Source organism: Callospermophilus lateralis, chromosome 13 (genome assembly GCF_048772815.1).
Source record: "Callospermophilus lateralis isolate mCalLat2 chromosome 13, mCalLat2.hap1, whole genome shotgun sequence".
Taxonomy (NCBI): domain Eukaryota; kingdom Metazoa; phylum Chordata; class Mammalia; order Rodentia; family Sciuridae; genus Callospermophilus; species Callospermophilus lateralis.
The window spans coordinates 30,644,243-30,669,444 of record NC_135317.1 but is presented as its reverse complement, the minus strand read 5'-3'; the positions used below and the strand labels follow the sequence as shown (position 1 = coordinate 30,669,444).

The following is a 25,202-nucleotide window of genomic DNA, read 5'->3' as shown; positions in this document are numbered from 1 at the left end:
AAGAAATAACATCCTGCCTTGACTTTGAACTGTGCCTATTTGCCAATGTCACTGGCCTTCTTAATCTCCTCCTGTTGCTCTTTATCTGTTAAATAGCTCCAGAGGTTTCCCTTATTTTCTTCAAAAGAAACATCTGTATTGTCTTCTGTGAGTTCATTGATACTCAAATAATGCTCTCAAGGTCAAGTTTATTCACATATCTCTAGCTGTGGTCCTGGGGACCCCTTATCATCCATGGACATATTACTTTCCTCCTTTCACTTGCCTTTTTCAGGTACACCCTAGGGATCTCCTACAAGCTCAACCATCATCCCTTTAGCCAGTCATTTAACTCTTCACTTATGTACATCACTGTTCTCATTGCAGTCAGAGAATTTTCACTGCAATCAGTGAATCAGAAAATTGTATTTATAAGAAGCTTTATGTATGAAAATCAGGAGGCATTTTTTATCTTAATTTTGCATTTTTTTTTTTTTTGTTTTTTGGTTTTTGTATTGTTTTGTTTTGTGCTGAGGATTGAACCCAGGGCCTTGTACATGTGCAGCAAGCACTCTACCAACTGAACTGTATCCCCAGCCCTCTTAAGTGCATTTTTAGTAGAATAAGCTTATTAATATGTAAATGTCTATGACATTTGTGGGTTTTTTTTTTTGTTGTTGTTGTTGTTGGTTGTTGTTGTTCCTTTCCATTGGACATTTTAAACTTGACAAATAGCTCAGGTGCACTGTCTCCATACAATTGACTAGGAACTAGGAGTCAGACATTTATAAGAATCTGTCCCATAATCCTTTTTACACAATTTTTGTTATGTCTTCACCTTAAAAAGATAAGGTAAAGGATGACCCAGTTGTAAATGGGACCAAGGAGAAGGGGCATTAAAATGTGGTATGCCAAAATCTACTCAGAAAATATATAAAGGACAAGAAAGCAGACCAACCAGCCATTTTTGTACATACTACTCTCACTGATTTTCCTTCCAAGAATATCAGCTTATTCTTTTAAAAGCAAGAAGAAATGTTCCTGGTTTCCTCCAGGGAGTTAGAATTCTGTCTTGCATAGTGTTATATTTTGTTCCTCTTCCACTAGTAGTATTGCCAATTTTATTCAACTTTACTGTTTTGGGTGACTTTCTCTCTAACTACACAGTAAAGCAACTCTGGAGCACTGAATGTGTCTTTCTTTGCCACTGTCACTCCAGTATCACTGTGTACCTGGTACACACTGGTTATTGATAAAGTTTTACTTGAACAAAGTACCTTCTTTCAAGTGTGACTCTCCTTAGCATTTAGATGTGTGTGTTACAGATATTAAAAATTGCTATGCATATTCTGTTTAAGTAAAACTTGTTCTTATTTTTAGACATCATCATCCTTATTTCTTAGCATTTTTATCTTTTTTGGTTAAGCCTGATGAAATAAATGGCCAAATTATAATCCCAGGAGGATCAGCAATACTGCTTGTCACTGAAGCCAAGGATTGGGCAGCAGGGACTTCTACTTCTTCTCCTTCTCCTTGACCTCCTTTTTCTTCTTCTTTTTCTACTTGTTAGTATCCAGTTTTATCAAAATTATAGAGCCTCTGTATCTCAGGGTTGGAATGGTCTTGGAAAGTTATAAGAACTCAAACACATAGTCACAGAGCTTAAATCCTTCTTGAACATGTGCATGAAATGGCTATTTGATAAGTACTGAAATATCCCTTATAAGAATAATCATGCTTTCCATTGCAGCGCATTCCACCCTGATAAACTTCACTGAACAAATTCTTCTTTACACTGACTTGAAAGCTGTTTCTCACTTGACTACATGCCTCAATCCTAGATTCCCCCCACCCCCTCATAACCACTGAGAGCTACCAAATGCCTCTTCCAGATATTTGAAGACAGATGCCATGGCTGAAAAAACATCCTAAGTCTGTTCAGATGCTCCTCCCCTGGTGTCCTTGCAGGTGCTCTCATTGGCATGGTTTGCCCTGGTGGAATCTATCAACAGGTGTGATCTGCAGTGCTACATCTACTGTATGACCTCAGGAAACACCTGATGACATGAATGCAAATGTCTGCAGCAGATTAGTCTTCTCCAATGGGTTAGAAGTTTTACCACTAGAAAGAAATCAGTGGAGAAGTTTGTGTTAATTTTAGATAAGCATTAAGACTGTAATGGTTTCACTGTTGTTTACCTTTAGCCACCGACTTGAAGAGGAGACTTTGCAGTAGAGACAGAGTTTAATTATCACTATACATTAATGCCTGCAGGGAGACTAAGGAAGTGGTATTGAATGGAAAGTTGATATCATAACAGTGTCCTAATTCTCAGTTATGTGCACATTTGCAGACATTCATTCATCATTTTGAAGTTTAATATTTTTTGAGATGTGCTTGGACTGAGCATCTGTGAGAAGTATCACTTTCTTAGTAGAATATATTTTTAGGAATATAAATAATAGACTCAAAACTCTACTCTATTGAATGATTGTATTTTTTTTTTTTTTGCCAGTGCAGGTGCCTGACTAAAGATTATGAAAAGCGCCCAACAGTATCAGATCTTTTACAGCATCAATTCATTACTCAAATCGAAGGCAAAGATGTGATGTTACAAAAACAACTAATGGAATTCATTGACATTCATCATTGCATGGGAGGCACAGAAAAGGCCAGGTAATCAAATAATATCTGGAGTCCCAAAGTCCAAATTACCTGAACACCCTGGACAGTTTTACAGGTCAATAGTTGCTAGGGTGGAAAAAGACCTCATTGAAGTTCTCTGGTTGTGATTTGAAGGTAATTGATTACTTACATGGAAAGTGAATGTCACATGTAGAATTGCATCCTGATAAAGGTAAAGTTACTGGCAGCAATGTTTTTTCTTTTTATGGTACTGGGGATTGAACCCAAGGATGCTTAACCAAAGGGTCTCACTGAGTTGCTTAGGCCTCACTAAGTTGCTGAGGCTGGCTTTGAACTCATGATCCTCGTATCTCAGCCTCCCAAGCGACTGGGATTACAGGGGTGCACCACTGTGCCCGGCTGGCAGCATTTTTTAATAACTTCATGATGATTAGTGTTGGTATATATTTCTTTTGTTTTCTGGTCTTTTGCAAAATAAAATATCTTAGATCTCGGATTTAAAAAAGAAAATGTATTAACTCTTGATACTATTATTAGTTGGTATAATTTTCTCTGGTTCAATTATATTTAAAATCATTTATATATCTTTCTTCATACTTCCTATTCAGATTTTTTTCTTTATTTTTTAATTTATATATGACAGCAGAATGTATTACAGTTCTTACATAGAGCACAATTTTTCAAATCTCTGGTTGTATACATAGTATATTCACACCAATTCGTGTCTTCATACCTGTATTTTAGATAATAATGATCATTATTTTACCATCATTAATTACCCCATGTCCCATCCCTTTTCCTCAACCCCTCTGCCCTATCCCTATCTAGAGTTCCTCTATTGCTCCCATGCTCTCCATCCCTATGAAAAGTACCCAGCAGTATCAGATCTTTTACAGCATCAATTCATTACTCAAATCGAAGGCAAAGATGTGATGTTACAAAAACAACTAATGAAATTCACTATGAATCAGCCTCCTTATATCAAAGAAAACATTGGTTATTTGGGATTGGCTAACTCCACTTAGAATCATCTTCTCTAATGTTTTAGGGAATTTATAAGATACGTAGAACTATACAACATAAAAAAATTCTCAAGTACAAAATTCTAATCTATAAACTTTTAGTATCTTTTATGGATGAATATACATTTTTAAAGCAAAATTTAGAATAATGTTTACTGGTGCTCTGGAGTCTGTCTTCTTTCAATGAATAGTGAATATTCATGTCATTAAATATCCTCCTACCACAAATATTTTAATGGCTGCACAGCATTTCTTGCTTGATTATTCAATGATTGCTTTAAATTATTCTCTCTTATGAGATATGTAAGTTGTAACTAATTGTTTTTACCTTAACAAGTCATATTGTAAAGAATAGAGTTGTACAGTAATTTCTTATCCTTTTTTAAAAAACATTTTTTTAGTTATAGATGGACACAGTACCTTTATTTTATTTATTTATTTATTTTTATGTGGTGCTGAGGATCGAACCTAGGTGAGCATTCCACCACTGAGCCACAACCCCAGCCCTCTTATTGTTTCTTTAAGATAAATTCCCATGGAAGGTACTGTTAAGTCAAAGGATAGTATCTTGTAATTTAAATTTATTTTTGAGAATCCTATTGGTTTCATCTCCAAAGCATATCACAATTTAGGAAAATGGTAGATGTGAATAGAAAACAGGACATGGCTTATTTGAATTTCTGTTGTGAGTTTAGGTATGTAATTACTATTGTTTAATGCCTACTATGTGTTAGATATTGTCTTAGAACTTATTCATACTATCTCATATGATTTTACAACACACCTGAGGAAAATAATCCGATATCCTATTTTCACAGCTGAAAATAAATGAAGTTTATAGAGGTAATTAACTTGTAGGCTGCATGCATAATGAATGACTTGATCCCAACGCCCATGCTTTATCCATGAGCAAAAGGTCTAACAGTTGTGGATAACCTCAGGAGATAATGATCCTTGCTTACATGAGTTTATGGTCTTGGTGAAGATATAGAATGAATATGCCTTTAACAAATAAATATTAAGGTTGTGACTAGAATTAAGTGACCAAAAGAAAGAGGCAGGCAATAGTGTATAGTGAGGAGGTGGCCTTGGGCTCCTCTGGTCCTGTCGTTACATCTTTGTGTGAATGGAGTTCCATAGTCTTCCACAACCCCATCCTTCTCAAAACAAGCAACCAGCAAACAAACAAAATAAACAGAAATTGAGGTGTACCAACATTGTGTAGGATGTTCAATGTCAAGAACTGTGAAGCATCTAAGATTTTACTCTGTGTGCAAGCTAACAAGTTGGCCTGCTAGCTTCATGAATGCTAATAGGAGACTCAAGAGTCTGAGATAAACTCATAATAGCTAAACTATGTAATAAACCTAGGTACCCTTCAACAGATGAATGGATAAAAAAATGTGGTATATATGTATATGATACTACTCAGATTTAAAGAATGATATTATGGCATTTCCCAGTAAATGGATGGAACTGGAGAGTATCATGCTAAGTGAAATAAGCCAATCCCAAGAAACCAAAGGCTGAATGTTTTCTTTGATATGCAGATGCTAATTCACAATAAGGGATGGAGGGGTGGGCTGGGAAAGAATAAAGTTACTTTAGATTAGGTAGAGGGGAGTAAAGAGACAGAAGGGTGTATGGGGGTAGGATAAAACAGACATTATTACTTTATGTACATATATGATTGCATGAACAAGATGATTCTACGTGTACAATCAGAAAAAATGAGAAATTACACTCCATTTCTGTCTGATATATCAAAGTGTATACATGTATTCTGTCATATATAATTAATTAGAACAAATAAAAAACTTTTTTAAAAAAAGAGTCAGAGATCAGAGACAAAGGACTTGATTATTCATGGCAAAACTGGAAACACGAATTTTCTGTTCACGTTGGTTGTCCCTGCCCCTTAAGACCTCAGGGTAATACGGAACTTTCAAGGTGGATACTGCATACAGAGTAGACTTGCCTTATGGGTGGAAACCCCTGTATTTAGGGAATTAGAATATTTTAAAAGCATGTCTAGTATCCAGCCTAATTTTTGCCATGAAAGAGACGTTATTTTTACTATCCTGGATAGCAAAGAAAATACAAAGCAAACAAACACACACCTTCCATCTGTCCTGGAGAGAGACAATTATTTTAAATTTCCAAGTTCTTTCTATTTAATCATTGAAAATAAAGTCTTGAACAAAAACTAATACAAGACATGCATTGATGTGAGGGACCCAAGGAGATTTTCTCCTAGCATTCAAATATAACAATGGTTAAACAACTACACAATATTTGGATTTTAATCCTGATGTTCTAGGTTTCAGTTATCAACACTTGAAAAATTACTATATATTGGACATTATGTTTAGGCTTATACTTCTGATTCTGAATCACAAGATGTGTTCTTGTTTATACTGGTAAGAATAGAACATGCTTCCAATATGAGAGCCCATGCTTTACTCAATTATGGAATTTTTTTTAGCCATTATTCCTTTCAATATTTATCCCCTCTGATTGTTCTTATTATTTTTCTCCTAAGCAATGAATGGTAGAATTCTCAAATTTACCTTACTACATGTTTTGAAACTTTTATTTAATGTTTGTCATCCATTTATCAATTTCTCCTACATGTTGGATGAATTATTTGGAATTGTTTTCCAATTCACTAATTCAGTCTTTGAACTGGGCCTAGTCTAGAAACCATACTACATATTAATTTTGCATGCTGATGTCTGTATCAACACTTAGATTTTTCATTTCTAGAATTTCTCATAGTTTTATTTTTTGAATCATTCATGCTTCATTCATATCTGATTTTTTTGTATCTGGCCATTTGTATCTGCTTATTCATATGTGGCTGTGTGTGTGTATGTGTGTGTGTGTGGGTGTGTGTGTGTGTGTGTGTGTGTGTGTATTTATTTCTTTTTGTCTTTGATTTTATACATGCTCTTCAACACTTTCAGATTTGCATTTCCTAGCCCAACCTCCACCCCTTGTTGTGGGTATGAGTTGTTCTGATTATTGATATCCTTGGTTTACTTAATATTTCACTTTCTTTTGTGCTTTTGAGTTTGACTTTACTTCCCCATCCTGAGTGGGAGTTGTTTTTTTTTTCTTTCTTTCTGCATTTTCTTCCTTTTTGGAGGTTTGGCTTATGCCTTGATTTGACTTGAAGATTTCCTAGTCCAGAGCCTTCCTGCCCCTTGTGTGGAAGGATATTGTAGCTGTAGTGATTGTGCTTTCCAATTTCTAATAAGAGGCAGAGTCCTACCTCCCAACCATCTGGAAATTTCTCCCCTTATTGGGAGGTATTTTGATCTGTTGAAGCAGTGAATAAATACCCCTTCTATAGAATGTTTAAACAGGCTCCTGAAATTCTTTCTTTTATGTATGTTGAACATTTACCTAAAACATTTAAACCATATGACTTGCATTCCCTTATAAAGGAAAAACTTAGCATCTATTTGAATAAAAAAATTGCAGGGGCTGGGGTTGTGGTTCAGCGGTAGAGTACTCGCCTCGCATGTGTGAGACCCTGGGTTCAATCCTCAGCACCATGTAAAAATAAATAAGTGAAATAAAGGTATTGTGTCCAACTACAACTAAAGAATAAATATTTTAAAAAATTGCAAACTAAATTTGCCTTTTGTAGTAGTTATATCATAAAGATGTTATTATTTTAGTTTTTTCATATTTATATAGAAAGAAAAGTATCTTTAATATTTTACTTCATACCCTCTATATGCTGGTAATAATTAATGTTTTATGTGTAAATTGTAATATTTTGCATATAATTTCACAGAAGCAATAAAGATTCTTACAAGATTTAGTTACTCAAACATAGATGTCTCTTAGACAGAAAGTACTATTAGTGACACTGTAGTAATCATCCCTCTTGGTCCATATATGTGGTTTTCAAGGTAGAATATAAGGCAACTTTGAGACATAGCTGAAAGGATTAACAAATGAACGATGAATTGAAAAACTGTTCAACCATTCAGTGTTAGAAGTGCCTGGTTCAAGCTGACAGTTGTTTATTAGGTGTGGGACTGTATGCAATGTAAATTCACTCAAGTAAGATTTTGATTTTGCAAAAGAGAACAATGAAAGGAGAAAAATCAATTGAAAATAATAAAAGGTTTCTTTTGGTGCAATCCAGTGCATGACTCCATTTTACTTTCTATTTGCTAGGCAAGCTAATTTTTCTCTAATGGCTTAGACTATGTCATGGTGAGAATTATACACCCTTTGGAACATTTACCCCTTTTGCTCAGCACATGAGACTTTGAAAGTGCTGTCCTGGCCACTCTTATAGCAGCCCATCTTTTCAGTTCCCATCTCCACATGAATGTTTCAAAGAAACTTCAAACTCAATATCTCTGAAATTGAACTTAGACTACTTCACCCCAAATTAATTTGTTCCCTTCCTTAAGGGAACATTATTATTAATAATGACACCACCATTCATCCCATTATCACCAACTAGAAATCTAGGGATTGTCTTGACAGACTACTCTCTTGTACTTTCTATTTTTAGCCTAAAGCAGGCTGAATTTCTTAGGTCACCATTCAGTGCAGTGTCAATTGTAATATAATCTTTGCTACCATAGAAATCATGAGTTGAGGTGACACCCATATTGTCTCAATATTTATGGAGGCCCTTGTTTAAAGCTCCAGGTAAAGGTTCTAACACAAAGGTCTGACAGCAGAAGCCTTTATAGAGTCTGTGCTTGCTGTCTTACTTTTTAGGATAAGAGTTACTTTTTAGGATAAGAGTTAAATGACCATTATACAAAGTAGAGAGTTTTAATCGCATAAAAGGAATGCAAACAATGTGAGGATTTTTCTGCTAGAATATTTCTGCTAGGCATAACAGAAGAGCTTTGAATCAGCAAAGCTGATAAACTGGAACTAATCACATCAAAATAGAATTACCATGAGCTGAACACTATGGATGGAAAGAACAGCCTGAGCAGAATGATGATAGCAAGGAGATATGCTCACAGAAAGACAAACATTCAAACTTATAAGAGGGGTAGCTCAGAGATAGGATTGGAGGGCTACACAGAGGGCAGACCATGGAGAGCACTGGAAGTCAGAGAAGTTTGACCTGTAAACTTCACAGCCACAGGAAGTACCGCATTCCTGCTCCTACACCACCTGTGTCCTAATGGACACTGGTCTTTCATGGATTCTGAAGGAAAACTATGGATACACCAAGACAACTATAGATATTATTTTAGATGTATTTTTTTTTATTATTCCCAATATGACCTTCATCTTACTGTTTCTTCTTTTTTTTGGGGGGGGGGGCAGGGGGGAGGTACCAGGGATTGAATTCAGAGGCCCTAGACTACTGAGCCACATTCCCAGCCCTATTTTGTATTTTATTTAGAGACAGGGTCTCGCTGAGTTGCTTGGTGCCTCACTTTTGCTGAGGCTGGCTTTGAACTTGTGATTTTCTTGCCTCAGCCTCCAGAGCTGCTGGGATTACAGGTGTGTGCCACCGCTCCAGGCTCCTAATTTTAAACTCCTGTAATGTTTAGAAATAGAGGAAGTTGGTCCTCACTATGTTTAATTATCATCTATTTCTAAATGTCTCTGGCTGGGACTTGTCCTCCAGCCATCTCTCATTAATTTCATCATTGATTAATTACACACACTTGAAACCCAAAGCCTGCTTGGAGCCACCAACCATGGTTGCAACTCCAGTCCTCTATAGCAGCCTATATAGGGACCCAGGTGGGAGTATTTCTCTTTTTACATCTCAGTCTATATCAACACTAATGGATGTGAAAATGAGGTAAGAACTGAAAGTATCTCAAATCAGATACCAGGAACAGGAAAGCACAGTTTTGGAAACAAGATAACCTAGAGTTTGCCTTTATTCAGATAGGAATCTATCATAATCCAGAAAATGCATGATGATAGCTCCATCTCTAAATGACATGACTACTTCTTATGACCAGATCTAGAGGGTAGTCTAGGAAAAAAAGAGAAAAAAGGAGCAAAAGTTCACATAAAGGTAATTCTAATATGAACAGAGGTCAATAATGAGTCTTGAGTATTGGAAGGTTAATGAATTTGCTTCAGACCTAGTATATATCTAGTAAGCTATGATAGGCAAGGCAGTTAGTGGCTAGTTTGGGATATTTGGGGATGAGATATCTATTGATATGTATTTATTTCTGCTTGTGTGGATTTTAAAAAATTATTTTGGGCTGCATATATATCTGTGCATGTGTGCTTATATTCTAAGTAATATTTCATTTTAAAATATTCCAGTTCTGTCTTGACTCACATCAAGAGTAAAGGAATTATTCCTGTGAAGAGCTAGAAGGAAAGATCTCCTAAAGGTTCACCCAGGAAGCAGCAGATAAGTGGGGGGGGGGGGGTTTCTAGCACCAGGAAATTTAGAAAAGAAATAACTTCCTTTTTCCTGGAAATATTCCTTTATGCCTCTATACACTACTTCCCCTTATGGAAAAGTTCCCAGAATATGAGCTAAATAGGTTTTAAACATGGTCTCCAGGAATTTTATATGGATTAGGCAATTGAATAAATATTCCCCAGAGAAGGCCCTTATGAGTACCTCTGATCCTGAGTAGCATCAAATAAAGAAATTCAAAAAACAGAAAGAAAAATGCTAATGTGTACAAAAAGTCTGTAAATACTATAATTCCAAGAGTAAGTTACATTGATGCTTCAAAACAAAACAGAGTGAAAAACTATCACATTCATACAATCTGCCATCTATGTTAAATCACATAACCAGAGGAAACTGAGACCAACCAGGAAAGTCACAGTCATTCAACAGCATGTCACGCTGCAGAGGAGCTGGTCTAGAACCCCCTTGTCCTAACATCTAGGTCAGAACCTGTCTTTAGGCTTCACCCTCTTTTTTTCTCCAAAGAAATCATACAATCAGATTATTCTTGCTGGAAAGGAACTCGTAACATGGTTCCTTGTTTTAGAGATCAAAAAAATTGAAGCCTCGAGAAATTGAATGCTGCCTTCTGAGACAATAGTCAATTAACAACCAGCTCAGGGCCATAACTCAGATGCCATTTTCGGACCAGTGCTTTTACAAGTTTCTGTATTCTTCACTAGTAATAGAAGTTAGCAATCACAAAACTGATGTTGTGGAGAATTGGGGGTTTTGTTTGATTTCTTTGAACTCCTTTCTATGGCTTCCTTATAGTGGGCATTAAAGCTTACATTTTAGCCTGTCTCTGATACACAGCAATTGAAATTTGCATCACTGAGTAGTATTGTTCACTGTCAAAGAATCTTTGCCTGTTTTCCCTAAGACTTTTTTTTTCTTTAATTATTTGTATAGAATGTGGAAATAACTGTATTTAAAATGGCAGTGCCTATAATCCCAGGGGCTCAGGAGGCTAAGGCAAGTTCAAAGCCAGCCTTAGGAACTTAACAAGGCCCTAAGCAACTTACCCTGTCTCAGAATAAAATATAAAAAGGGCTGGGGATGTTGCCCAGTGGTTAAACACACCTGAATTCTATCCCTGATACAAAAAAAAAAAAAAAAGACAACTTATAGCATACTTTAAATGTTTGGGATATAATCATTTTGAATACGATTTAAATGACCTGTTGACATGAGTGTCAATGATTGTCAACATGGTAATCATTTTGATATCTTTTGAAAAGAGTCCATCTCTGTGATGAGGGTAGGGGTTGGTATGAATTGAATCAAAATGAACCTGACCTCTTTTGCTTAGTTGCTGTTGTTTACAGGGTTAGATTCATTTTGATTCAATTCTGGATAGTTTCTATCATCCCCTTGCTCCTTTATTCCTACCCCCTGGTACCATCACGCTATCCTTTTGTACTGTCATGGTTTGATATTCTTAGTCCTTCTATAATATAATTTCTAGGGTTTTATGGGGTTTTTTTCTGTATTTAAATCAATTCAGTCCCCACCATATTATTTTTTACTATTACCCACTGCCCTCTCCTGAGATCTCTGATATCCTCTTGTATCATCTCTTTCTGCGGTGCTTCAAACCCTGAATGCTTGAACTTCAGTTTAGTTGGGTAAAGATTCTCTTAGGTTACCATTTCTTTTCCTCAAATGTTACGAACATAGTTCACTATCTCTTTGGTAGTGTGGATTGGCCTTGAGAGAGCCGAAGCATCGAGATTCTCCCTTTTATTTTGTGACTACCATTTTTAGTGAGGAAACCCATGAGGTTTTCAGTGCCTTTGCCAAGCAGCATCTCACTGTTAGCTTTTCAATATCAGTTCTGCCTTGACACTGTGGCAGCTCAACTTGGCTCATGAGAACCAATTGAATCTTAGTTCTCCTTCATTGTTGATTGAGGCATGCCCCTTACCCCTGCTGTGAATTCAGTTATGTTTACTCTATATTTTGAATCTTTAAAAAAAAAAAGAGTGTAAAGTATTCTTTATTTACTTATATGATGGCATCAGAGCCATTTAAATAAAAATAAATATATTTTAGAGCTGTAAATTAATTGTTATATGGATGTTGCTTTACAAAGAGAACAGCATATTGTATTTTGCAGTATGTTTATGAATTACTAATCCAGCTGGACTATTTTTTTCAAAAAAAGTAACCTACTATTGAAAACATTTTTTTGAGATTCACTTTGTCCTGATTTGATTTTCTCTACTTTCTGATTTCTCCCCACTCAGATTTTCTCTCTTTCTGTTATCATATTTCTTCATTAAAGTTTTATACTTTCTCTTAAAGAGGTTTGCTTTTTAAATGACAGATCATGTTGGAGATGTCTTTTGAGAGATGAGGAGCCTTTCATCTAAATGTCTTCCATGTTTCTTTCCTGTAGGACCTGTTCTCCATCTGCTTTTTGGCTTATGTTCTTCGTTCCTCCTCCTTCCCCTCTTCTTTTTTTGGGGGGAGGAGGGCGGTGGGCAGGGCTAAGGGTCTGCATAGTGATGAATGTCTTCTCCAGTGGCACAGAACACAACCGTATTCTAGCCAAACAAAAACAAAACAAACAAACAAAAAACAAAAAAACACTGTCACAGTAGTGAAAGTATGATTAGAGAGGTCTTTAGTTTGGATTAGTTTGATCTTGCTCTGACACATCTACCCTCAGTTTTGAACCTTGAAGTAGTCAGGAGTCCAGGGCCACTGAGCTGTGCTATCCCAGGCAGCACCCTAGAGATCATCCTCTCTGTGGCTGAAAGCACAAAGACACAGTGGCAGTCATCATGCAAGTTTTTATCATATGTAGCAGCCATCACTGTCTCTTTCCTTCCTTTGCCCAGTCTCCCTAAGCCACCGACCACCCCTCTGTGGAAGTAATTGGTGGGTCATTGTCACTGTGGTTCTCTTCAGCCACCTACCCCCTTGCTCTCCTGAATGCTGAACTATCATCAGGGCCCTTTCCCACACCTCCCATGACCCACTGGTCCCTAGATTGGAGACCTCCAAAGTGTCTCTCAGTCTTTAGTAAAATCAGTTACTGACCAAGGTCTAAGGAGTTCTGTGGTTCTCAGGTTCTTCTCTCATTTTAACACAGATTTCACAGTGCTTAACAGTTATGCTTTATACACTGTGGTTTGAGCCTGTGACCATTTTGTTTTTCATTAATGAAAGAGACTTTTCTCTATTTTTCATTCTTTTTCTCATTTAGTGAGTTTCAAGGGGAAAAAAAACAATTATTTTACCCTGTAATTTAACTTGAAGTAACTCTTTCTCAGCTTCTATATAAAATAAGACATGGTATGGTGGCTTACAGATGACCACAATTTTTTGACACTTCTTGTCAAACTTGTGTCAATGGGATACTTAACATTGGTGTCTCTGTGGCCCCCTTTTGAATCTCTGTGACTTCCTCAGCTAAAAGAACACAGATGAAGTAATGCTGGAATGTTTTGAAGCCAGATCACAATAAACTAAGTGTCCACTTCATGTATCTTGAAACACTGAGAGCCAGGAACTGCCATGAAATTATTGCTACATCTTGAGACCACCATGCCAAAGAACACATGGAGGCACTCCTGAACCAGTAGGCACCATTCCGTATTCCATATTTCATGTGAAGGCCTTCGCCCCAGAGCACATAAATAGAAAATTAATTTTGCCCCTACAATTGGGTGGTAGGGAATAAATATTTAAATATTCCCAGAAGACTGGAATATTTTGAAGATATTTGCTTTATAGCCCAAATAGACTACCATCTTTGGTACTAACTATGTAAACATGATTTTAGAACAAATAGAGGATTAAATAGAGTTATATCCATCCCTACTTCATAGTTTAATGATCTGGGTCTTAGCCTAAAAGATTTTGTTCTCCTAAGTGCTTTCACGTAAGAATGCATTCAGCAAATCTATATGAGGACATGTTTCCCTACAGTTCATGACAACTAATTTATTAATTCTTTCTTATTTTCAGCAACATTCAATGGAATATTGTTTTTCCTTCATATTCAGTATTAAAATATGCTAACTACAAATAGGGAAATTTAAATTTTATCAGATATTAGGACCACACTTACAAATTCTGAAAGTTTATATCAGACTTCCAGATTTTTATAATGTTAGTGTTTCTGATGATATTCTAGAAACCATTAAAAATTTCCTCAATAGCATAAGCTATTTTTAGCTACATTAAGTTGACTCAAATGTTTTTAAAATATTTGTAGGTTTTCTTGAAATTTTCAATTATTTTGTAAAGAGGCTCCTGAAAACTATTACATTTTACTTCGTAGGATGATATACCATGAATCCAACAAATACATGTAAATCAATAGGGAGAAATAAAACACATTTTACTATAAATAGAACAATTTCCTGAACAATTTTGTGTGTACTTTTCTTTCCATTTTTTTTCCTTTTCTCTTAAAAGAATTAGCCTATTTTAAAAATGTAGAGAAACACACACACACACAAACCCAAGAGATTATCAAAACCTTAACCAACATTTTGAAAGTTGCAAGAAATATTGTAGTATTGCCTCTTTGTTTCTTTTTTTTTTTTCCCAAATCAGCAGTGGTCTAGGATGTGACCAAGTCCAATTTTGCTGTTGTTGTCATGAGAAAAGACACATTTGCATACAAATATATTTACTACCTAATTCTGAAATATCCCACAGGAGATAGGACACTGAAAATAGATGATACTATCTTATTTTGGGTAGTGAAGCAAGATGCATGGGTGGAATGAAATACAGAGCACCTATTTTCCCTGAGTGTCATCACATTTTTAATCCTCTAAGTACATTTTTCCATGATGTCAAATACATCCCTTGTAAAAAATATACTTATCTATTGATAGTAACTTACTGGAAAAATTTTTGCTTTAAAGTAGATAAAAATTTTAACCATTATTTTTGACAGGGAAGGGGAGAGAAAAAATTTTGAGGATAGTAGTCAAGACATAGGATAAAATATTTCATTCTTTGGGTGGAACTTGAAATATCTTGTCCTCATTCCTCATTGCAGGCACGTAAAGCCTTATCTCTGACTGCTGAGATGCCCTAATCTTGTTTGCTTCCCCCCTTATTTTTCTCATCTCTGCCAAAAGAAAAAAAAAGAAGGAAAAAGTGCTGAGTTTAACAGAATTTTTAGTTTTGGAAAATTCTAACTCACTTTGAAGTTAGAGATTATACATTTACATAAATACAGCTGGATTTTCTTTTTAGGTGAAAAAAAAAAATCTCAAGTCAAAATCACCTGTGTTGTATCAAAAAGAAAGTAAGGGAAGTAATTAAATACCTAACCATGCAATTTCAATCTTGGAAGCAGAATTTAGGATAGAATACCATTCTTTTGTGGTTGATTCCTACATAGATTTGGCTATAAATGTATAGATATACATACACGCTTATAAACACCTGTATATCTATATTATGTATGTATATATGCAGTTATTCTTAAGCATTCACGGGGGATTGGTTCCAGGGCTACTCCACCTACTGCAATCACAGCTACAGAAATCCACAAATGCCCAAGTCTGTTTATAAAATGGGTAGGGTTTACATATGACTTATGCAAATTATGCCATATACTTTAATTATTTCTAGATTACTTATAGATTACCTGTGATAATCAATACAAAAGTAAATGCTATGTAAAAAGTTGTTATACTCTGTTGTTTAGGGGAATAATGACAAGAAAAACTATGTATAAGTTTAGTATACAGTTTTGTATAAGTATTTCAGTCTGTGGTTGGTTGAATCCATGAAATTGGAGCCTTTAAATACAGGAAGTCAAATGAATACACACACACACACACACACACACACACACACACATATATATATAAATGATACATACATATAACGTAAATGTGTTTGTGTACATATATGTATCCACATATATATGGAGAGAGAACTAGACTGAAATGTGGGTATTGTTTCTTAGCTATGGATGATCATTTAGTCCCTTATATTTATTCAGATATTATGAAGAGTGTTGTGCATTCTGTTGGGGGCATGCTAAATTAAAAGTGCCAATTAATACCAAAATAGTGTTATCAAGTAGATAGTTTGATATACTAGCCTGAACTTCGGGAGAGAAGACTGTGTTGGAGATGGCTTTCCAATAATTTGCTTACTAAACTATTCAGTGCCACATCAATGGATGAGGTCACTGAATGTGAGTGTTGAGAAAGAGAAGTGAAGGCCCTGGGTAGAGCTCTGAGAGACACCAACATTTAGGAACTAGCAGAGGAGCCAACATTAAAGATAGAGGAAGCCCAGGGAATATGGGCCTACTGCAAGCCACATGAACAAAGTATTTCAAGGAAAGAATAGTTAACTTTGCTAAACAGTGCTGAATATTCAAGAAAAGTAAAGTAACATTGAATTTGGTCACACAGAGCTTGACAAGAGTTGTCTGTGCACAATGAGGTAAAGGCAGCCCAGAGGGGAGAGATGGAGGAGAGAGAGAGGAGATGTGGAAGAAGAGATAGGGAATAAGAACTGTCCCTCAGAAGCTCAGCTGTGGAGGAATGAGAATGGAGCAGCCTCTGTCAAGGATGGAGGATCAAGGGAGAGGATATTTTAAAGGTGGGAGGTACAGGGTGCCATTGTATACTGGTAGAAGGAAATGGTTGATAATGCATATGGCAGGGATCATTACAGCATTGAGTCCTGGGGATAGCAAATGTACAAGTAGAATAGTTGGCCTTTGCTCAAAGAAGGACCAGGAAGAAGGCAGAGTAAGTTGATGCAACTTCTACTTGTTTAAAATTACTCAACGGAGTATGAGTTATGGTCATCAGGTGAGAGTTCCTGTACAAATTTTTAATCTGCTCCCAGCTTCATGCTTTCTTCTGACATTGTTGTAAATTTTTGAATATATATTTATCTCTACACACTCAAAAACATCTTTAAAGATGAATATGTGAAAGAGGAAGGGCTCTGTGAATGAAGAGGGCAATTAAAACTTCAGTGGGTGCCAAGTGACTATGACATCTGTCATTCCAGTTGTTGCCACAGTGATCCAGTGATGGGGCTCACCAGGCTCACGTCTTTTATTCTCCACCATCATTTTGAAACAAGACACTGGGGCGAAGGAATCAAACTGCACACTAGTCTTCCAAGGCACACCAGTATTCCCATTGGTCTTTGTTACTGGAATTTAAAGATGGATAAAAAACCAACACAAAAACATTGATGAGATTTAGTTTAACAAAGGATTGCTATTCTACCCCAGTGGCTCCTGAATCACCTTAAGTGACAGAGGCTGATATTTACAAGAGTATTTTTAACCAAAGTAAAAGCAAATAAAGCTGTTCCATTATAATAGTACAACTAAATAGTAAGGATGAGAATTTAACACCGGGCAGCATTAGTTGTTTCTTTTTTGAGTGTGTTGAACTGAAATGCAAGTGAAGCTATAATCACCACCCCTGAGGGTATTTGTGACCTTTGTCAACACAGAAAGAAAATATTTATAGTCTGAAGCTATGCTTCTCCAGTATTATGGAGTAAATGGAAAATATAATCTGGTTAACAAGTTGTACTTTTCACAAGAGGCCAGAAATCTTAGAGGATTCTGACTTTGCTTTCTCCAAGCCTTACAGAAAAATAAACATTTAATAAAGTAACAAGAATGTTAACCAATTCTGTAAAACAAAGGCAAAAGGAAAATACCGAAAGTGTAATATTATCTCAAAACATATATACTTTATATTTGAGCATCTCAATTATTTATAACTAGAGCAAAAAATAAATAAATAAAAAAGAAAGAAAGAAAAGATGGTCCCATAGTAGAACATTATTTAGTTAAAAAAAAAAGTGAAATATATTCACTCTTTCAGTCAAGAAATATATTTCAGCACTCACCATTTTAGAAACCCTATCCTCATGGGGCTTATACCTATGGGAAGACTCAGACAATACCTATAAATTAATAATAATATAAATTATTAATCATTTATGTAATATATTAGGTAGTGATGCATTTTAAAGAAAAGTAGAGTGAGATCAGGAGGGTTGGCAGTCCTGTGGCTGGGGAAGTGGAATTCCAATGTCCAAAATGGTCAGCTCAGACTTCACAGCCTCCAGTGTGGCTCTCCATCTGGGCAGAGTCTCTGAGGGAGGAGCGTGTTCCGTGTTAGAGATGGTTATGTTGATAGTGGAGGTGGCTGTGCCCACCTAGGGGCAGAAGATATGTCGGAAATCTCTGTAACTTCTCGTCATTACTTTTGCTGTGAATTGCTCCTTTAAAAAGTCTTTTTTTAATAAAAAAAAAGAAAGAAAGAAAGAAAGAAAGAAAGAAAGAAAGAAAGAAAGAAAGGAGGAAGGACAGAGGAGAAAAGAAAGAAAACTTCAGTCACACTTCTTTGGAGTGTACTGACTTTCCCTCCAGGACTCTGACTAACACATCTGACCAGCCTCTTCAGCCCCAGTGTTGTCTAGTCTCAGGACTGATGTGGAATGTTTGAGATTTCCCTCCCTGGACCCTGATGTCTACTCGTTAATTATTTAATCAGCCACAGGTGACTTCCTGGCTCATTCACTATAGCAGTTGTCCAAAGAGGTTTCTTCTTCTTAAGCTTCCAATATCTATTTCTCTCTTCTCCAGTGGAAATGAACACAACTCATTTTGGTTCCTTCCCATCTATCTCAACATTTAAGTTTATTTCTAACTTCTCAGGTACCCCACTCTCACTTTCTGGGGGAGGGGCGACTTTACTTTTTCACAATTAACCTTCCTACCTTGTCTCTTGACTCTCTTTCCTGGGGTCTTTGCTGCATTTTACCATGAGAATCTTCGTCTCTACTGGATCCAAATTTTCAGCTTATCAAGTCTTATGCCTCCTAAGTTATCAGTTCCTCAATTGCTTTTTTTTCCCTCCAGCCATAACCCATTCTACTCTTCACTATCAACTTCTCAAAGGGATATCTGAGTTTAGAGAAACCTTCCTTATTTTGAATTGTTGTTATCAGTCTCTCAGAAGTAAGATGGCCTACTTTTGATCCTGTTCAACTTCCCTTTTTACATTTCATCCTATTCAATTTTGCTGTGTTCTCTACCTTTATTTTTTAATGTTTTTATTAGTGCACGATAATCATATATAACAGTGGGATGTGACATTCATATATGCACATAATTTACTCCAATTCCTTCCCCATATCTCCTTTTTTTCCTCCCCATCTCCCCCACCTGTTCTCTTTCCTCTACTTGTCTATTCTGTCTTTTATTCACTTAACATGTGTATTTTTTAACATCCTTTAAATCTATTTAGCTTATCCTTTTGGAAAATGGAAGCAGTTGGATCGAGGAACCCACCATCTCATAGCAGCTCCCAAAGAATGAATCAAAACAGCAATTTGGCTGTAGCAAACTGAGCCCAGAGCTGAGAAATGGGAAAGACACTTCCACTTGAAACTGTCGAACTGAGCCCTAGGATAAGGAGCCTGGCTGACACGGGGTGGTGGGGGACGACTGAGATAGATTTAAGCCAACTCAGATCTGGTGATCCCTGAGTCACCTCTTCCAAGCCTAGAAGGGTCTGGAAGATAGGGTGATGCATCCTACACAACTTCACGCAGCACAGGAACTGGGGCTCCCGGAAGAAAGGGTAACAGAGTTGGCTAAGCAAAAAGGGAGAGGAGATCCACATACAGAACACCCTAATAAATTTGACTGGTTTGGGTCAGAGTAGAGAACAACAAACTCGCACAATGTCTGAAACCCTAGAAAGAAAGGATTTTATTTCAAAAATAAATAAACTGGCACTCACAAGGTGGTGCAGTGAAACTAAACAGTCAGGCTCTACTCCTCCACAGAGCAGAACCCACCAGTGAGAGAACAGCTGATCAGAGAGCCAAATATGGTTTAATAGTAATTTACTTTCTCTAATAACTAGTTGGTTTAATAGTAATTTACTTTCTCTAATAACTAGTTGGTTTAATAGTAATTTACTTTCTCTAATAACTAGTTGGTTTAATAGTAATTTACTTTCTCTAATAACTAGTTTCTCAATCTATTCAAGAATATCACCTCTATTTCCCAGTTGGATTAGTGAACTTCTGGAGAACATTTTCAAGAAGCCTTTTTTAAAAAAGGTTTATGAGCACGTGGCTTTGTTTTGAAGTGGTTGTACTTAACTGGGGATTAGTTTCTTTTCTTAGTCAGGTGCCAGAGACTGCAGGTAGCAGCAGGTTCATGCCGAGTGGGAATATGGACACTTTAGGTAGTTGACCAGCCCGGGGCATTTAGTAAAGGGAAAGCAACTAACTAAAAAGTCCCCTTACAACAATAGAAGAGGTGAACACTCCATCACACTCCATCTGATGGGAAGAAATGCAAGCAATATGTAAAAAGGCCCCACTTCTACATAACATTGCAACAAGTGATCCCATAGGACCACAGTGGAGGAATGCCAGATAAATAAATTTAGAAATTTGATCCTTAAAATGATCAGTGAATTAAAACAAGACCTAAGGAATGAACTACAAGAGAAAATACAGGACATGAAGCAACATTTTAATAAAGAGATAAAAATTCTGGAAAGGAATCAAACAGAAATATCTGGAAATGAAAGACATGATAAATCAAATGAAAAATTCAGATGAAAGCATCACCAATAGATTATAGACCATGGAGAAGATGGATTTTTTCAGGACTTGAAAATAAGATATAAAACCTTGAAAACACAGTCAACTTTTACTTGATTCATCTACTCTCTCCTTGAACTTCTCTCTGTAGCTTTCATGAAATATAACTTTTTTCCTTGTCTTTCCCAGTGTTACTGGCCTTAGTTATCTCCACCTCTGTCAATGGCACCATCATCTCCTCAGTGGATATAGAGACTTTGGAGTTTTGAGAAATGTTAAGGAGATTAAAACAATTTGGTGCTGGAGTGGATATGGGAGGTGAGAGAGATGGAGATGTCTGCTGTGTACAGTTAAATGGATAGTTGATAGTGGTATCAGTCAATGAGACAGAAAATGCCAAGACTTTCAGATTTTATGAGGGAAGATCGTGCTTTGTTCCTGGACATTTGGAGCTTGAATACATTTAAGACTTCTGTGTTTCCCAATAACCATGTCTTCCCCAATGTAGTTTCTTCAACCTCCAACCTCATGCACTCTATCCCTCTACCTTCTGGTCGTAGCAGATCATCTCTGTCCCCGGGGCTTTGCCCTGCCATTATCCTTGTACACATGTTGTTCTTTCAGATTTGATCACCCATCAGTTACCATCCCACCCAAATACTCTTTCTCAGGTTACTAGAATCCTACTCTTACTTAAACACCAAGATTAAATGAAAAATCTACTAGAACCATACTTATTTTTACCAGAATGGAATTAATTATCCCCACCTTGTGATTTCTATAACACTTCATCTATTACTTCGGTTGGTGCTCTTACCATATGCATTGTATTGTAAATATTTGTGTTTGTATCTCCCACGAGATACATCTCATCAAATGGAGGATCTGGATCTCATTCCACCTACAATAATCTTACAACACTAGTCAATGCCTTGAACATAGTGGGGTCTCAATAAACACAGATTGTGTTTAATTGCACTTAGATTTGTATTGATATAATACTGATACAAAAAAGTTCTCAGCAAAATTACCTTTCAAAATCTATTATCCATTACTTTTTGTAAATGCAGAGATTTTTTTTTTTTTAAAGAGAGAGTGAGAGAGGGGAGAGAGAGAGAGAGAAATTTTTGATATTTATTTTTTAGTTATCGGCGGACACAACATCTTTTGTTTGTACGTGGTGCTGAGAATCGAACCCGGGCCGCACGCATGCCAGGCGAGCGCGCTACCACTTGAGCCACATCCCCAGCCCCAAATGCAGAGATTTTTAACTATCAAAATTGTTTTCCTACAATTCTGCTATATGGATTTGACATGCAGTTAAATATGACAAAGCAATGTATTCATATTTAAAAACTATTTGATGTTAAAAACACAGACATTCACTAGAAAAATAGATAATAATGATTGACTCAATGACGTCTAAAAATTAGGGAAGCATTTAGATGTACTGATGAAAACTGAGGTTTACTTACTCATTTAAAAAATAGTATTATACTAAGAATCTGAAAATAAGCAATAATATACTAAAAATCATTCAGAGATTTTTTTTTCTGCTCAAACCTCAAAGAATTCAGTTTGTTTCAGGCAAATACATATATCCTAGTAAGGTAATAATGAAGATTCCAACCACTAATTGTAAAGATGGAAAAACTTAGTTTCTGCCCTCAAGTTTCTCTCAGTCTGCCTGAAATGATGAGCATATATAGACCTAATTAAATTGGAGAACTTCTCTGCTAGTGTCGTATTCTCTCTGAAAAGTCCTTCAATGATTCCACAGAGAGGTTGAATTTGAGCCAGACTTTGAAGGATAAGTAGAATTTTGCCAGGCATAGAAGGAAAATAATTCCAGGTAGAGAAAACAGAATGAATGAAATACAGAGCCTTGAAAATACTTGGCCTATTGAGAGAGGTTCTGTACAGAGATGATGGATGGCTCGTGATGCTGCAAGACCTATGCAGGATTATAGAGGCTTTGAATTTCATGCCAAGGAAAATGTAAGTTGTGCTGTAGAAAATGGAGAGCCATCTGGGGTTTTTAGTCATCGTAGTAACCACATCTTTTCAAAGTTTTTGATGGTTAATACCAAAAGCATCATGGAGAGTAACTTCATAGGAGAGGAGGAGGGGAGGATATCAGCCAACCAAATATTAATTTCCCTGTTCTTCACCATCTACTTGTTGTCATTCTTCAGGAACAAACTCTAGCTGCCAAATGGGCCTATAACAGCAGATTTAAAAAATTCAGGGCCCTCCACTTCTGTTAAATGGATAATTTGATTTTTTTTTCTCTGTTTTCTTAAAATGTATACATCAAAATGATTGTACTTACATAACTCTCTTTGGAAATAGAGGAATAAATGAGATGATACCTGGTCCATTTAGCAAATGTGGAAACCAACTGGGCAAATCCTGTGCCAGAAGTTGTGGTAGAATACATTGCTTTTCATTCATCTAACATTTATTGAGGATCTGTTGTTTTAAATAATCCACTTGTTTATGGACTATGATAGGGAACTAAAAACTTAAATCTTTTGAGTCTTGGAACTCTCATTTTAATCAGGGATTTAAATGTTAACTATGTTATCCATACAAATATTAGTGCATGATTATAAATTGTATGTGCAGTAAAAATTATGAAGGAATTTAATTAAGGATGGCAAATAGGAGTAAGACACTATTCCTAGCAATAGAAACAAGTCCTTCATCAGGTATGTGACTTGCAGATATTTTTTCCATCTGCATTTTATTTTCTTAACAGTTTCTTTTGCAGAACGGTAGTTTGGAATTTAGTGAATTCCAACTTACAGTTTTTCCTTTCATGGATAGTGGTGTTGGTTTTGCATCTTAAAACCTATTGCCAAACACGAGGATATCTATCTAACTTACATGTTGTCTTCCATGAGTTTTGTATAAGATACATATGGATTCAAACCATCTATAAGTTTTACATCTTACATACAGGTGTGTGGTCTATTTTGAGTTAATATTTGTGAAAGAGTAACCTCGGCTTCTCATATTTTCCTTTTTTCTTATTTCATGTGGTTATCCAGGTGTTTCGGCACCGTATGTTCAAATGAACTTCCTGTCCTGAGAAATGTACATTCTAGTAAAAGGATAATACCAGTAAACAAATGGGTGACTGAAGTGACTTAACCAAATTTTTATCCTGAAGGATGAATAGAATTCTGCCGAGAGATTTAAAAAGAGGAGGCATTTGAGGTACACTGTGAACACTGTGTGAATGAAATTTCATCACACAGATGAGGCCAAAAAAGGAAGTCAAAACAAAGGGGTAAATGGAGAGCGCTCAGAAGATATAAACAAACAAACAAACAAAAAAAAAAACCAGGAACAGATTCAATTAAGCTCAAGTAAAAAGTGTTTCACAGCAGATACACCAGGAAGACAGTGTGGATGGTATTATAGAAGGCTTTGAATGCTAAATGGAGGAGTTGCTTTCAGCGAGCCATTCAACACGTGTATGAGTGACTACTATTTGCCAGGCACTCTTATAGATGATGGGAACACAGCAGTGAATCATGCTAGTACTCCATCTCACCAAGTTTATAGTCTGACGGGAGCAAAAAAACAATAAACACACACAGAGAGACATAAACACACATGAGAGAGAGACAGACAGACAGAGAGGCAATATAAAGATAAAGCAGGAAGAAGCTGTTGGAAAATTCTGGATAGAAGATGTTAACTTACTGTCCAGGAAAGGACTCTGATCAGTGTAGTATTACAAGAGGTCTGTAGGAAGTGAGGGGGAGCTTTATAGATATCAATAGAAAGTGCATCCCAGTCAGAGGGAACAGCAAGTCCAAGTCTGTGCCTTAGAAACACGCCTAACATATTTAAGAAATGACAAGAAAGACAATGTGGATGGAATGAGTTAGCAGAGGAGGTATTAGAAAGAGATAATGTTAGAGAAATAAGGGGGAGTGACGGGAGTCGGGGCTGATGCACAGACCCTCTAGGGCTTTGTAGCCCATGTTGAGGCTTTGGATATCGCTTGGTAATGGGAAGGCAGGGCTTCGCAGCAGGGGAGTGGCATGGTGGGACTTATTTTTAAAGGGTCTCTCTGGCCACGTGTGGAGAAGAGTGTAGGAAGGCAAAGGTGGCAGCCAGGAAACTACCTTGACACTGTCGTTGCCATCTTGGGATGCAACATGGTGGAGGTGATAGTGGTGAGGAACATCTAGTCCTAGGTAAATGTGGTGATGGAGCTTATGGGATGTGAATCTAGATAGCATGAGAAGTGTGAGAAACAGAAGAGCCGAGGGTGTCTCTGAGGTATTGGTCATGAACACCTCAGAAGAGTAGAACCTCCATTTACCAAGCGAGGGAGTCATGGTGGAGGGGCAGGTCTGGGCAAGCGAAGGCCGGAGGGTAGCTTGGGAGGTGGTAAGTCCACCTAGTAGACTTCCAAGTGAAAGGTTAAATAAACAAGGGGTGCCTAGGTGTGGAGCTGTCCATGCAGGAGTGGCATTTACAGCTATGAAAAATAAAAGGAAATGAATGT

General features: G+C 36.6%; 1 protein-coding gene across 1 annotated transcript in view; it reads left to right on the top strand.

The window, feature by feature from the left end:
- Myo3a (myosin IIIA) overlaps positions 1-25,202 on the top strand; it is a 194,772-nt gene that overhangs the window by 56,887 nt on the left and 112,683 nt on the right. Inside the window, exon 8 of the mRNA XM_076831740.1 lies at positions 2,501-2,656. Within this exon, the coding sequence (XP_076687855.1) occupies positions 2,501-2,656 (156 nt within the window). The remainder of the gene's footprint in view (positions 1-2,500; positions 2,657-25,202) is intronic.